The sequence below is a fragment of the Triplophysa dalaica genome, chromosome 7 (assembly GCF_015846415.1).
Source record: "Triplophysa dalaica isolate WHDGS20190420 chromosome 7, ASM1584641v1, whole genome shotgun sequence".
NCBI lineage: Eukaryota > Metazoa > Chordata > Actinopteri > Cypriniformes > Nemacheilidae > Triplophysa > Triplophysa dalaica.
The window spans coordinates 13,373,284-13,388,300 of record NC_079548.1 but is presented as its reverse complement, the minus strand read 5'-3'; the positions used below and the strand labels follow the sequence as shown (position 1 = coordinate 13,388,300).

Below are 15,017 nucleotides of genomic sequence, written 5' to 3'. Positions count from 1 at the left end.
CCACGCTGTAAGAAACCTGACTAGACATTGCAGTGCTTAGATATATACCACACAAATGTATACTAACTGCTCACAGAGAGTTAAAATTACGATATTTTGTGCCCTCTGTAAATGTATTACATTTACAGCACTCGCAATACATTTAAGATAGTTATATATCTGCATTTCTTGGCAGTCAAGCCATCAGGAAATGGCGCAAACACTAAATGATGCAATGTAGACGGCCTGCAAGGCTTGTAAGTGGAAATGCACTATGGTCAACTTCAAAATACTGCATTTTAAAAGTAATACCGTTTAATTTCTTTCTCCGACTTGTTGTAGATGACAAACAGATTCTCACATTGCCTAAGATCAGGGGGTGCCTCACTATAGATCAACACTCTATAGATGTCTTTTCACTCCAGGGGTTTTCAGATTCCTGACAAAATGTAGATTAAACTGATATTTGAAGGATATTTCATTGCACTACTAATATGCCACTTCCTACACGTGTGTGCTAGCTTGCTGGTGAGACATGTTTATAAACCTATAAATCCTAACTAGCCTATAAGAAATGGTGTAAATGCTTAATACTAGCTAGCCTAACGCATAATGCTAGTAATATTACAGAATGTTTACAATGAGTTTTGCATCGAGCATGTAAAAATCTAGATCTGTACTGTTTGATGCTAATATTATCTTGTTCTATGCAGATCCTTTACAGAGGTGGTGACCATGGCTTATAGACACCACTAAGCATGGCATGTAAACCTAGTCTGAAGTTACTCTTTAGTAACTTCTTCATATGGACTCGGTTCCACAAAGCTGCAGAAAATATTTTGGGAGGCCGCTTTGCTTGGTTACATTCTGAAACTTTGTTTACATTATGTAGCAGCTATGCTATAATTTGCTGTCTGATTTCTATCTGATATAAAATCTAGATGAGGTCATCCTTGCAGTATTTTGTAATTAGACTTTAAACGTTCATGTAACAAGAATATTGGTCAACGCACGTTAAAAGATGCGATTTAAATGTTTTTAATCAGTCTGCTTGTGAAAAGACCGTTGGCTCTGTGTGTGTCAGTCGGACACTTTATGTGCATGCAAGTTTGTGCGTATATGTTTGTTGTGTGCATGATCCGTTCCTCACACCCATTCCTCTTGCTCAGGGTCCATTTCACCTTGTCTAATCGTACAGGGTAACTTGTCCTTTTCTCAGCAGCGACAGACTTGACAGTAGGAAAAATCTATGCTGCCATGATGATCATGGAGTATTACAGACAAAGTAAAGCCAAACGGACGCAGGCCCTGCACGATGCGCAGGTATGAACTCTTATATATCCTCTGAATCCTGCTCTAATGGAGACATTTTTACCCAAATCTGAAATTTTAAAGATGAAATGAATCATTTATGTGCCACTCGAGTAACCGAATGCACGATATGTTAATTTTCCTGAAAAGTCTTTATATCTTCCATTAGTTTGGCTGAGCGGATATATTTATACATTTATTCATTAAGCGGACGCTTTTATCCGAAGCGATTTACAATTGAAATAGCATTTAACGTTTTGTCATAGAGCTAAATAATAGTTTACATTTACATATACCACTAACAATCTGTCCATCTAACGCTAGTTATTGAACACAATGGCTCAAACAAACAGCAATATTTTTTAATTGCTGCAACGTTTACAGATTCTAGTCCCTGCATTTTAATATGGTTTAGGAGCAAGTATTGTACAGTAGAAACTACACACTTGCTGTTAACAAGGCCCAGAGCTTTTCACAACATATACAACCGCGGAAAAAATGAAGATACCACTCCAAATTTTCAATTAATCAGTGTCTAGGTGTATTGTGTCCAGTCCAGTGTCTGCTGAATTTCAACAAAATCAAACCTCAGGAGCGACAAAGAAATGTAAAAGATTTACAGCATGATGACAAGACACATGAAAACTGAGATTAAAATTAAGGTTATTACATAAAAAACATATTTTGAACTTTTCCTAAAAACACTTAAAAGTAAATATGAATGTGTCTCCTTTGCAGAATTTGTGGTCTGAAAAAAATACAGGGCATCTTTTCTGTTATTTCGTCTTCCAGTTTTCATTTTCTGTAAATAAATGCAAATAGAAACAATATTTTAATTTGAAATTTGGAGAAATAATGTTACAGATTGAAACAAAAAAATATAATATATCTAAACACATATCTATATCTATAAATAGTAAATTCTGAAAAACTGATTTTGTTATTGTCTCTTAATTTTTTTCGTGGTTGTATATCCCATCTGACATGTAAAAAAATAAGGGGGAAACAGAATAAACCTGAAATGTATTTTAAGAGGCTTCCCCTTAAAAGGTTTTTACAATGGGAAAGAATTGCATTGCATGAATGCTCGCTCTCTTTCAAACAAACCACTACATTAATAATTAATTTGAAACCTTATTGATTTACTTACTTAATTCTCATTTTATAAAGTGGGGTTCTATTTAAACTCACTAGCAGGGGTTATTTAATATTTCAGTATGTTTGATGGGTGGATTTAATTATTTCCAATATTCTTCCAAGTGTTAAACAAAGTAATGTGTGTCCTGCTGTGGAAGAATCGCAGAAAATCAATATAGGGAACCAATCAATGCCTTTGTTAGCAGAAAGAGACTTTACAATGTTGCCCTAGACACAAACTAAATAATTAAGCTTTTTCACATTTGGTGGTTCTTAAATCTACAGTTCCTTATATACACTCACCTAAAGGACTATTAGGAATACCTGTTCAATTTCTCATTAATGACATTATGGTGGTGGTGTAATGGTGTGGTGGATGTTTTCTTGGCACACTTTAGGCCCCTTAGTGCCAATTGGGCATCGTTTAAATGCCACGGCCTACCTGAGCATTGTTTCTGACCATGTCCATCCCTTTATGACCACCATGTACCCATCCTCTGATGGCTACTTCCAGCAGGATAATGCACCACATCACAAAGCTCAAATCATTTCAAATTGGTTTCTTGAACATGACAATGATTTCACTGTCCTAAAATGGCCCCCACAGTCACCAGATCTCAACGCAATAGAGCATCTTTGGGATGTGGTGGAACGGGAGCTTCGTGCATCCCACAAATCTCCATCAACTGCAAGATGCTATCCTATCAATATGGGCCAACATTTCTAAAGAATGCTTTCAGCACCTTGTTGAATCAATGCCACATAGAATTAAGGCAGTTCTGAAGGCGAAAGGGGTTCAAACACAGTATTAGTATGGTGTTCCTAGTAATCCTTTAGGTGAGTGTAGAGTTGGTTGTAAATGTGATTTCATAGATGATGTATGAATATTAGACTGTGATGCAACATGGACCTTATCTGCATTTCTATACTTGTTGCTCTTGTGTGATTTAAAACTACACATCCACATGAAAGTCAAGGACAGACTCTGTTAAATATATTTACAGCTGCCCTGTTCAATCACAATCTAACCCATCGTGTTTCATGTGGATATGGTAGTTTGAGATGCAATTCAACTTGCTGAGCTTTTCCACATACAACCTATGTTCTTCTGACTCATCCATCAGATAAACAGTGTTAAAAAATATATATTTTTTTATCTGTGCATGTTAATCCCAGATTATTTTTTATCCTTATCAGATCTCATTTAATTTACTAATAGTCATGAGATATTATAAGGCTGCCTTTACATACCCTCATTTTGTCTTTTTCGTTGGATTGAGGTTAAATCATTGTCCAAATGTTAGGATTTCATGTTTGGCTGGTGGTACCAATTTGCTGCTTTATGGGTTGATCTTCAAACTGATACGTACAAACGGTTTTAATAGTGGTCTGTTTAATGACCCCATGAAATTAAAGTTTTCAAAGACTTTTATTCCATATCTGTAAGCTTTGTTACAATATATATCTTTACAGTTAGTCCTTAAAGTCATATCCCCAAAGGTTAACAGATATGTCCTCGTCTTCTTGAAAGATGTCCAAGAATATTGATGATTCATTCTCAGGGAATCATCTCATATTATTGGATGGAATAGTACAATGCAATGTAAATCATCTTCCACATCACAGGTTTGAAGTTGTCAGTTGGGGTTTTGATTTTGTTGATCATACGACATAAGCCAAATGTCTATGTAAAAAATGCAAATTTCATTCAACTTTCATTTCAAAAGGAAAAAAGCCAACAAAGGAAAAACATTTTGGTTTGTCAGAACATTTCATTGGGTCATTAAAATGAGTGTGCATTAGTCTTATCTCAACATAAAAAGTGAATAGTCATATGCTCATTATTTCACCTTAAGAGGATAGATCACCCAAAAATTAAAATAATGTCCTGAATAACTCTCCCTTAAATTGTTCCAAACCTGTATAAATGTATTTGTTCAGTTGAACACAAAGAAAGTTATTTGGATAAATTACAATCATTTTTCTCTACTATGGTGGTCAATTGTGCCCTAGAAATATCAGTTGCTAACATTCTTCCAAATATCTTTCTTTGTGTTCAACTGATGAAATGTATACAGGTTTGGAACAACTTGAGGGTTAGTAAATGATGACAGAATTTTCAATTTTGGGTGATCTTCCCTTTAATGATGTCTAGAGCAACTGACAAGCCACCGACATTTATAACTGCTGTTCAGCAGCCAATTGGTTACAGAAGCTTTTCATTTACTAGGACAATAAATGTAGATTAATTCTCAGCATGGCACCATTGGCTGCTCTAAGGCAGCATAACTCACAAGATACACCCATTTACCCACAATCCTCCTCGAATGGCTCCTGAATGACCACTACCTTCTCCTGTTGGATCCTCTCCCCATTTACACATGGGATGCTCAGCATCCCATGTCTTTCCCAAACCCATTTTCCCATCAGCTTGCCTGATACCAGCTGTAGGCCATGTTGTATCTTACACAGAATCGAACGCCATTAATGTTTCAGCGTCTGGAGCCGCCATCTCCGAGCCAGGACGTTGGACTCACTGGACTTCCGGACCCACAGAACCACACAACTAATCATCTGTAAGTACAATTTTTAACCAACTAACATTTATATAGCTTCTTTCATGTTTACTTTTATATTGGTGATTATGAATCTTTTTTGTATTTTGACTACTATGTTGTGTATAACTTTTTGTTTAAACCAATATATACAACATGTTATTGGGTCTATTAAAATAAAAAAAATAAAAAAAGATCCATTCAAATAGATACAAAATATTCATATTCACATTGGTTCTCCAAAGATCAATTAAAATCACTGTTCGTCATCGCCCCTGAACTTGCGGACAACTATGAAGATGAATTTCAAGCGAATTCTTAACCTGACTGTATGAAGTGGTTTTGTTAGGGGTGTTGATGAAGGGATCCCCGCGAGCCAGTCATGGGTGACGGCCAGAGCTCAGGAGATGTCACAGAAAGCAGGAAGCTGGAGTCCTGAAGGCCAGCACGTAGATGACACAGTAGATAACCGCAGACAATCTCAGGTACAAGGAGATTGCCCACACTATATAGTTTAGTATCTGGGTGTGTTTATAAATCCTTCATTTTTTTGTAAAGTGAGTTTTGCAAAATGCACCACTGTACTCATTCATACTCAAGCATTAACATAACAAATGGCTTGTCAGATACGTGTGCAAAGATGCTATCACTATACAAAACACTATATCACTGCATACTATATAACACATTTCCATATCAGGCCAAAAAAAGAAAATATTTTGAATTACTGGTTAAGATAAATATAAAAATGAGCTAAATATTTCCATACATAACTTTATTTTATAAAATAATTTCCTTAGCAGTTTTATATTAACCGCTATATAGTAGGCTACTGTTTATAGTACAGTAAGTCTCCCACAGCATTGTACAGTATATACAGCATGCGACACACATGTGGTGTCACACTATGAGACATCTCAATAATGTTTTTTCTGCCACTGTGCAATAGTGTTTTACAAATGTGCGGTCTTTGTATAGGGTTTCCGCTGAGATGGTTTGTTTTCATAACCTTGAATGGCCGGTCTGTGTACCCCTCATCCATGTGCATTTCACTGGCAGACAGCAACAAAGCCTCTCCTCTGTTGCTGAATAATACCTCAATTCTGTGGACGATCTTCCACACTCTCTTATTCTCTCTTTTATATTCCTTAAGTTTATCTTTCTGTTAGCGTTTGGTATCTTTTATTCTCACACGTCTGCTATTGATGGTGACGCTCATGTCATTGAATATACGCATCCATATTCGGCTGCCGGGGAAGAATGATCAAACTCTTCCCCAGCCCTGAGTGCCATTGTGGTTTCAGGAGGTGAGACACTCCTGCCCTGGGGTACCTGCCCTGCAAACAAAGGCAAGTCCAGAAGACGTCTTTTCAACGTCGTTGATGATGTTGCATAGACGTCCCCTGAGGAGCCAGAATGAAAGTTTTTACAACGTCTTTTAATGACGTCTTCTGAACGTGTGCTATTGTTGTCCAGGTGATCTTTATAATTGTATTGGACTGATGTCACTTTTGCACCTGCAATTAATATTGAAATTGAATTAATCCACCATTATTGTGATCAGTGTTTGCTTTAGTCGGGCTCTTGACTCTTATATATTACAGAAATTGTAGGTTTACTTTGCCATTATAAATGTGTTTTAATGCACTGTTTTAGTGGCCAAAGAATATTAAATCATAATGATATCAGCTTTCAAATTTGCTTTGCGGAATGATTATTCTCACTAACATAAGTGTGTTGTATTGTTGTGCAAATGTTGGCTGATCTATTTACTTTAGCTTAAAATGTGGTTCAGTCATTTAACAATTTTATAAAATATATTTTCAAATGATTGAAAAATATGAGCATTTAAACACACAAAGACATGATGAATTACTGTATGAAACTCAACAATGGTGACAACCAATAGAAGAATACATTGCGCTGCAATGCATGCTGGGTGACATCATATTACAAAACACGATGATTCCCAGCATGCATTGCAATTGATCTAATTATTTCATGTTTTTGTTTATTGTCACCATAGTTGAGGTTTGTATGATGAGTGTTGATGTCAAAGTGTATCAATGAAAGATTGAAGATAATTTTAATTAAATGCTTGTAACAACAGTCATGTATGATCTAGTCTTATCTTACTGTCTTCAACACTTTAGTATGACTTTGTTTATAGTACAGTCACATCCTGTCACCATCTCTTTCTTTAATGACAAACAAGTGTTATAAAATACTATTGTCTGAAAGAGTATTCATAGAATGAAGGTCAAATATTAAGAGCCCAACTAAAGCAAACACTGATCACAATAATGGTAGATTAATTCAATTTCAATATTAATTTCAGGTGCAATAGTGATATCAGTCCAATACAGTTATAGAGATCACCTGGACAACAATAGCACACGTTCAGAAGACGTCATTAAAAGACGTTGTAAAAACTTTCATTCTGGCTCCTCAGGGGACGTCTATGCAACGTCATCAACGACGTTGAAAAGACGTCTTCTGGACTTGCCTTTGTTTGCAGGGTGGGTAGTTTGTATTTATTCATTTAAAATATGCTTTTATTAAAAGTGGCTTACACTCTTAAAAATGAATGTGCTTCACGATTTCATAAAATAAACTTTTTTGTCTAAATGGTTCCATAAAGAACCTTCGCCGTATGAGATTATAAAAAGGTAAGAAAGAGATGGTTCTTTAAAGAACCTGTGACTGAATGGTTCTTTGTGGAACCAAAAAAGATCCTTCTATGGCATCGCTGTGAAGAACCTTTTAAGCACCTTTATTTTTTTTTACTGTAAAGGGGAGGAATGTTTTGCCTGAGAAGTTATAATACTAATCAAAAAGTCCCAAAATTACTAAAAGCTAGAATTAAGATGAAAGTGTCAATAAATGTAAAAAATGATAATCAAGTTAAATGCTTGATACACCTCAAATATTTGCTAATAAAAGCCCTCCCTGGCGTACTAGCCCTATATGTTAATATCTAAAAACATCAGCTATTTTTGCAAATTTAAACATAAGAAGCATGCTGGGGCAGGACTGTCCTTTTACTCATGCATCTCCTACAGTGTGAAGGGAGAGGGGAAGGCTGAGATGTTCTCCTTCCATCCACTGTGCTTCAGCCCGTCTCTGAGGCCCCTGGCACTCTGCTCTTGCCTGCTGTCCCTGGGTAGTCACGCATGGTCTCCCTCTGTTTCAGCAGACAGTAGAGATGAGAGAGATGGGCCGGGAAGAGTTCTCGGACACTGAGCACTTTCTGCCGATGGAAGGCCATGGCAGGGCTGCTTCCATGCCTCGACTCCCAGCAGACAACCAAGTGAGCGCCTCATCCTGTCATTCCTTCATGTGTTTTCCCTTTTTTCTTCTACTCCTTTTGCCCCATTTGTCTTGCCTTTCCTGACCCCCCAAAAACCCACTCTATATTGCTGTTCTTTATGCCTTCTGACCGAATAGAAGAAGTAAAGACCAAGAAAACAGTATCCTGTCTAATCAGGCACTATGGTTACACAAGCAGCCGTTGGTTGCAATTCACAACCTCACCGCTAGATGTCGCTAAATTTCATACACTGGACCATTCATTTAAATGTTAAATGAAGATGAATTTAGCAGACCATTTTAGGCAGACCCTGTCCTATCCTGTCTATTCATGAGACCACATGATTTTTTGATCAAGTTGGAGTTTGATGTCTTAAAAATGTACTGTCATTTTTACGTATTAAAGAAATACAGATTTTATTTATGTAAATACCTTTACATATAGATTGTGACCTAGCTTCTCTTATATGGCCAGTTTAAGTTCTGAATGGCTGTTAACTTAATAGTCTAGTCGTCAAGTTGAGTAAAAATGTTAACTTCAAATCCTGATCATAACACATGCATTTCAGTACCATGGTATATTTCAATGTACCATGGTATTACCACCTGATACCATCACTGTACCATGGTACTGCCACAGTACTTTAATGTAAGGTAAGGGGGTCCATTAATGTCATCTGTAGTATATCCTACTCACTGGGCCCGGAGGTGAGGAAATGTATGCTACAGCCCTGGTCACAGGTTTGGGTTTGCTTTCTTTATTAAATGGTCTTCTTAATTCTAAATATTAGTGCTGTTTCTCTTAATTTTTTGGTGTATATGGACTTTTTCCGTTTTTCTTTCTTTAATTAATTTGTGTTTATTTGTCAGCACACTTTCTGAAACCCTATTTTTTTAAATAAAGCTCAGTATTAAATGTTATTACTGCATAGTATAATGTTATAGCAGTGCTTTGCATTCCTTTTAAAATCATTAAAACATGCTTTTTTGTCTGCATTTACCATTCATTTAGGATCATACAGATTTGTGAAATTGGAAGTAATCATTGACTCGGGTGTTGATACTGATGTGTGATGTGTGCAATATGTATTTGTGCGTGCATGTTTGTATACTGTGTGTGTTACAGGTGCTACAGTGTTGGGGAGTAACTAACTAAAAGTACACTACTAACTTTTTTATTTTACATGAGCGGATGGTCGTTTGGCTACCATAAAGCAGCAATCCCTAATTTTTCCTCTGTATCGGCATATAAATTGGCAGGTTACCTGATAGCTCAACTTATAAATAAAATATAATTATGCTTACCATTGCACATCAGAGTAGGCTACAAAGACAGATTTTTTTGGTGCTTGCTGATATTTGTTCATCTTTAACAAAAAAGTTACAGATTGCCACTTTATTACTAGTGTAGTTCCTAGTGTATTTACAATAGTATAATGATGCAAAACATTTAATGTCAACCTTATACTATAAATTGTCAAATGGGTTGTGTTGTTTTATACATTCAATTTGCATAATGAATTGATTAAAGAGATGCAATGCTCACAGATTCATGCTAAATACATTTTAAGTGCAGTTGTCCACAGTATGTGTACATGAAAGAGAAGATAACTAGGGATTTTTAAATTCGTACTTTGGATTATGGAGTGTCCAACAACAAGTACATAGAAGGTGTAAAAACAGTATTTTTCGTAATAATAGTTAGTTATTCTTACCTTACTTCTTAACTGACTTTCAAAAGATTCGTTCCACGATTCATCTGTCTAATCCCCTCCTTTCCGCTAGCCTAGTCTGATGTGATTCGTCAGAGGGTCTAGTCTGCTGTGATTGGTCTACCGCGAACAGGGCTCACACGCTACCGATGTTTGGGGTAGAACAGTGAAGTTGTGGCGGGCAGTCCTAGCAAAACATAGGCAGGAACTATATGTAGTGACGTAACTACGTGGCGGTTCGGGCTGGGGACGAATTGTTTGCGTTATTCAGAGTCGACTCCCTTTTTTTCAAGCCAATAACTTTGTTGTTCATTCACTTTCGGATTTTCAACTTTGCAGACTGCTTACTTGCAAACATGGCAACATTACACACTTATAACCAAAGAAAGGACTTCTTTGTAGTCAGTAGTAGGAGTAGTAGGAAAAATTGCTCTATCATTTTTTTGTTCTGTTGAACACAAAAGGAGAAATTTTGAATAATGTAGGACAGCAAACAGTTCTGGGGCACTTTTGACTGGGGGGCAAGATCTGTCTGGTTATAAGCATTCTTTCAAATACCTTTCTCTGTGTTCATCAAAACAAAGAAATTTGATGATGACCCAATTTTCATTTTTGGATGAAGTATCTCTTTCATTATATACCATAACTGAGTGTGTTTTCCAGTGTTCTCTTGATTTATTTTGTGCAACTGTAACTGTTTTATCTGTTAAGCTCTTTACCCAATTGAAACATTCAAAAACCTTTATCGCCAGAAAAACATCACACAATTATATCATCTTATACTTTTTAAAAGAAATTGTTCACTCTAGTGTAGTAACTTAATAAATATGACAGATTGTACAGTGTGAAAGTAACATCCCCAACACTGCTATGACACACATTTGTGTGTCTATGTGTTGACCTTCTTGCTTAACATATACCTAAAAATAGTGTGAAACTAATGAAAAAAATGTTTTTTGCTGTGGTCTTTTTTGCTATATGTTCTTTATGTATGCGCTTTCAAGTTGTTTACATCTTTATACATCTTTGGCCACTTTGTCTTGTGATCACTGTACCGTACCTCACCCTATCATTTTGTGTGGTGTATTGTGATGTATTTCTAACACGTGCCTCTGGCCCTTTAGTGTGTGTGCTGCTGTGGTAAGTGTCTTTTCTGTCTCCACTGCTTCTGTGTCTAACCAGGTTCTCTCTCTTTCTCTCTCTTTCTCTCTCTCTCTTTATACTTGTTTCCCATCTTCTTTCACTTTCTGTTTTCGTCCTTTCTCATCGTACCACGTACTCCTGCACGTTCCCCTACTTTCTCTATTTCCTTCTGTGGAGTGCAATCTCTGTGCTCTTCTCTCTCCTTCTCTCTCGCCCACTGTAAATGTGCTTTGTCTTGTGTATTTGCGCCCTCATGTGCTTTCTGTGTGTGCATTGTATGGACATTATTGTGGCGTGTCTTGTGTTTTTATGTGGAAATGATAATGTAGCAGCCACGGAGGAAAGGAAGGCACAGGGGAGACAATCTCACTGTATGTGCTGCGTCTCTTATTCGTTGATTTTCTATCACCATGATCTCTACTTTGTCTTTGGCTCATTGTCAGGAAGTGGTGCCATCTGGGATTTTTTTTTATTCTTCAGACATAAATATTAGTGGACAACCAGTATGGGTTTTTCAATGACCGACACTTAACCAATACCATCTAGTCATAAAGATGTGGTTATCGCCTAAAGTATTAGAACTTGTTTAGCGCTACTTTTTTTATTGGAAAAAAATGGTTCAACAACCATTCAGTTCAAAGTGTTTTGGGAAAGAATATTACCTAACATAAATATTCAGAAAATCTTATACAGCACTATATTTACGATATTTTATGTCCTCTTGATTATATGAATATTAAAGGGATACTTCACCCAAAAATGAAAATTCTGTCATAATTCAAAGTTTTTCCAAATCTGTTCTGATTTCTTTGTTCTGATGAACACAGAGAAAGACATTTGGAGGAATGCTAAAATCTGCTAAATCTGTCTGGTTATAAGCATTCTTCAGAATATCTTTCTTCCAAATAGAGATACAGATTGGGAACAACTCGAAGAACAGTAAATTATGACAGATTTTTTTTCGGGGTGAAAAGTAAAAACTAAAATTGAACCATTAAGAACTAAAGTTGCAGCATTGCTAAAGTTGCTAAAATTGCAGCATTTTACTGAGATTTATTGTAGAAATTACCCAGATCTTTCTCTGTCTGCTTCCTTCTAAAGTACATCTGCTATTTATTTGCTCTGCAAGAGTCTATTCACACTTACACATGCATGTTACTGTATGTGTTTTGTGTGCATATGTGTCAACAGTATTTGTCTCTTAATGTGCCACTGTCTGTCTTTTCTGTGTGTATGTGCATGCTTGTTAGCAGAAACGATCAGAGATCTTTTGGTGGCCATGTTTTTTTTATAATGTTACATTAATTGGTTATTTTTTTATTAATAGCAATGCAATAGTGTAATAGATTACTTTAAAAAGTAACGTTTCACTTTGTGTTTTGAAATAGAATTGATACTTTATCATTGTATGTATGGTTTATAAATAAGCTTTAGTCTACCCCCTTTACTGGAAAACTTTTTTAAATTAAACTCTAGTAACAAGAGTCTCAAGACACTTTTTCAAAGGTTATGCTATAGTTATAAAAATAAGCATTCTGTCTCTGGGTTTAGAAAAAAGGAACTAGTGAATTGAATACTGTATCATTCTTTCTCTTTATTTATAAGTACACAAATTGCTAAATATGACTCGCCTTGGTACTGTTATTATAAGCTCTGTTTTGAAGAGTCAAATAGAAGGTAAACCAGCATCACCTGTCGAATGGAGAAGTAAATGGACCTATGAATGGCTTGCTTCTGCATATTAATCCGAGATAAGTGATAAAAAAATGTGTCGCACATTTGCTAAACTAAAGTAGAGTTAAATCACCCAAAAACGGTAAAAGAAAAGATCAGGAAAGCCATAACAGTAAAGTTGGTTTACCTTTTCAATATTAGTTTGTTACTTCCATTAAGAAACACTGAAATAACTTCTTTAAAGGTTCTTAACAGTAAAAGGCAGGATCACATTAGTTAGTTAGGTGTACTAAGTACAAAATGCCTTGAGCCGCTGATGGCACCGTCCTTCATCTCGAACCATCATCACATTAATGTATTGTGTTATACATGGCTATAAAAGAGAGACGCCTGCTAAAGAACTGTGGTTCTCTGGGATGTTCTTTATCCATTTCTGGCAGAGTAGGATGTGAATGAAATTATTTCCAGTTTACAGATGTCATTCTGGATGCATGCAAGGCGAAACATTCTGCAACTGTCTTCCTCTCTCGTTCCTTCTGCTTCTCTCTCTTTATCTTCCTCTGTCTGGTTTCATTGTAATTCAGACCTTTCTGGCCTTTTCCTTCTCTGCATGGTGAATGGGGTTTATGTTGTGAATGATGAATTTATTTGTTTCCTGGAACTAAGTGTGTCCTTTAGGTTAAACACAATAAAACCACACCGACTCTAAGACTTAAACACACACACAAACCTTTATATCTGGTGTTAAAATCTGTTCTGGGCAATCCGATCACAAGGATATATAACCATTTCTGATCATTCAAACCATATTTGCAAGCAGTCACAAATACTGTACAGACAAGTATTTAAAGAGCAAATTTTAAAATCTCAGACAACAGTGAAGGACTACCTACTTAACTCTTTAAAATAAAGGTTCTTCACAATGCCATAGAAGAACCTTTTTGGTCTAAATGGTTCCATAAACCATTCTTTGTGGCGATAAGGGTTCTTCGGATTACAAAAAGGTACGAAAGAGATGGTTATCTTTTTAAGACCTCTCAAAATCCACACAGAACATTTAAAAATTATTGTTTATTAGGCTATAACATTATATTGTTTTTAACATTGTCGTCAAACATGTATAAAATATGATCTATGGATGAGACTGATGCATCTAGGACAGCAGACCTCTACAGGGTGCATACAACGCCATTCTTATTCTACAGGGTACTTACATTAAATATATTAGGAACCTCAGCTAACATAAAGCATCTTACGATTAAGACTGTCTAAAATGTCCCTTTTCCTGGCATTATTCATCTTTCACAATGGCCATGAAGAGAGCGTGCTGGCTTTCAATGCTGAGAATGGGAAGTTGGGAAAGTCTCTGGCTCATTGCACTTCTCAGACAAGTTAAAATGAGTTTTAATTTAGAAAACATCATCTCGATCGCCACTTGCATGGTGACAGGGATAATTAAAAACTTCAGAGCATATCCACATTTGCGACACTCTTTTTTTGAGATATTTTATCTTAGTTATGTAACAAAGAATGCCAAGAAATAATGTTTCAGGACATTTGTAGCTATTCTCCATTACAATTGGATAACAACAACAACAAAATAGTGTGATCACCAAATAGCAGTAGGCAAAAATGAACACCAAAATAAAAGTTCACGTCAAAAATACGATTTTCTTTTTTACTGACTACTGACTGATAAAGTAATTGATTTGTGAAGTCACAAATGCTCCTTTAATGTCACAGAAGAATAATTTAGACTACCAGTAATACATTAATGTATCTCAAATGACTTCTTGTGATCAGATAACCCAAGACGTATAATACCAGCTGTTCACACAACCATCTGCCTGCCATAACTAAACATTACAAAAATAAAGCTCCCTTCTCAACTGCCAAACCCATCAATTTTTCCTTCGCTCCTTTTTCTTTTCTCTCTCTCTTTTTCTCTCCACTGCTCTCTCAGCAGACCATCACCGATAACAGTCCTATGAAACGCTCTGCTTCATCTCTGGGACATGGTCGCCAGGGCCGGTCAGTGAGGGGTGAGGACTACGCCATGGATAGGGCCATCCCAGAAGAAGGACACAGACATGGGCATCGACACAGAGATCGCAGTCATCGCGCATCTGAGCGCTCTCTTAGCCGTTATACTGATGCCGACACAGGTCATGATTGTGATGGATGATGTTAGGAGAAC

General features: G+C 36.4%; 1 protein-coding gene across 19 annotated transcripts in view; it reads left to right on the top strand.

Annotated features, from left to right (window-relative positions):
• cacna1aa (calcium channel, voltage-dependent, P/Q type, alpha 1A subunit, a) overlaps nt 1-15,017 on the top strand; it is a 75,006-nt gene that overhangs the window by 55,537 nt on the left and 4,452 nt on the right. For 6 of the 19 annotated variants that reach the window (XM_056752775.1, XM_056752780.1, XM_056752787.1 and 3 more), the window contains 5 exons: nt 1,199-1,302; nt 4,900-5,003; nt 5,332-5,467; nt 8,176-8,292; nt 14,784-14,985. In XM_056752775.1, coding sequence (XP_056608753.1) covers nt 1,199-1,302; nt 4,900-5,003; nt 5,332-5,467; nt 8,176-8,292; nt 14,784-14,985 — 663 coding nt within the window. The remainder of the gene's footprint in view (nt 1-1,198; nt 1,303-4,899; nt 5,004-5,331; nt 5,468-8,175; nt 8,293-14,783; nt 14,986-15,017) is intronic. The other 13 variants (XM_056752792.1, XM_056752789.1, XM_056752788.1 and 10 more) reach the window with 8 other exon arrangements.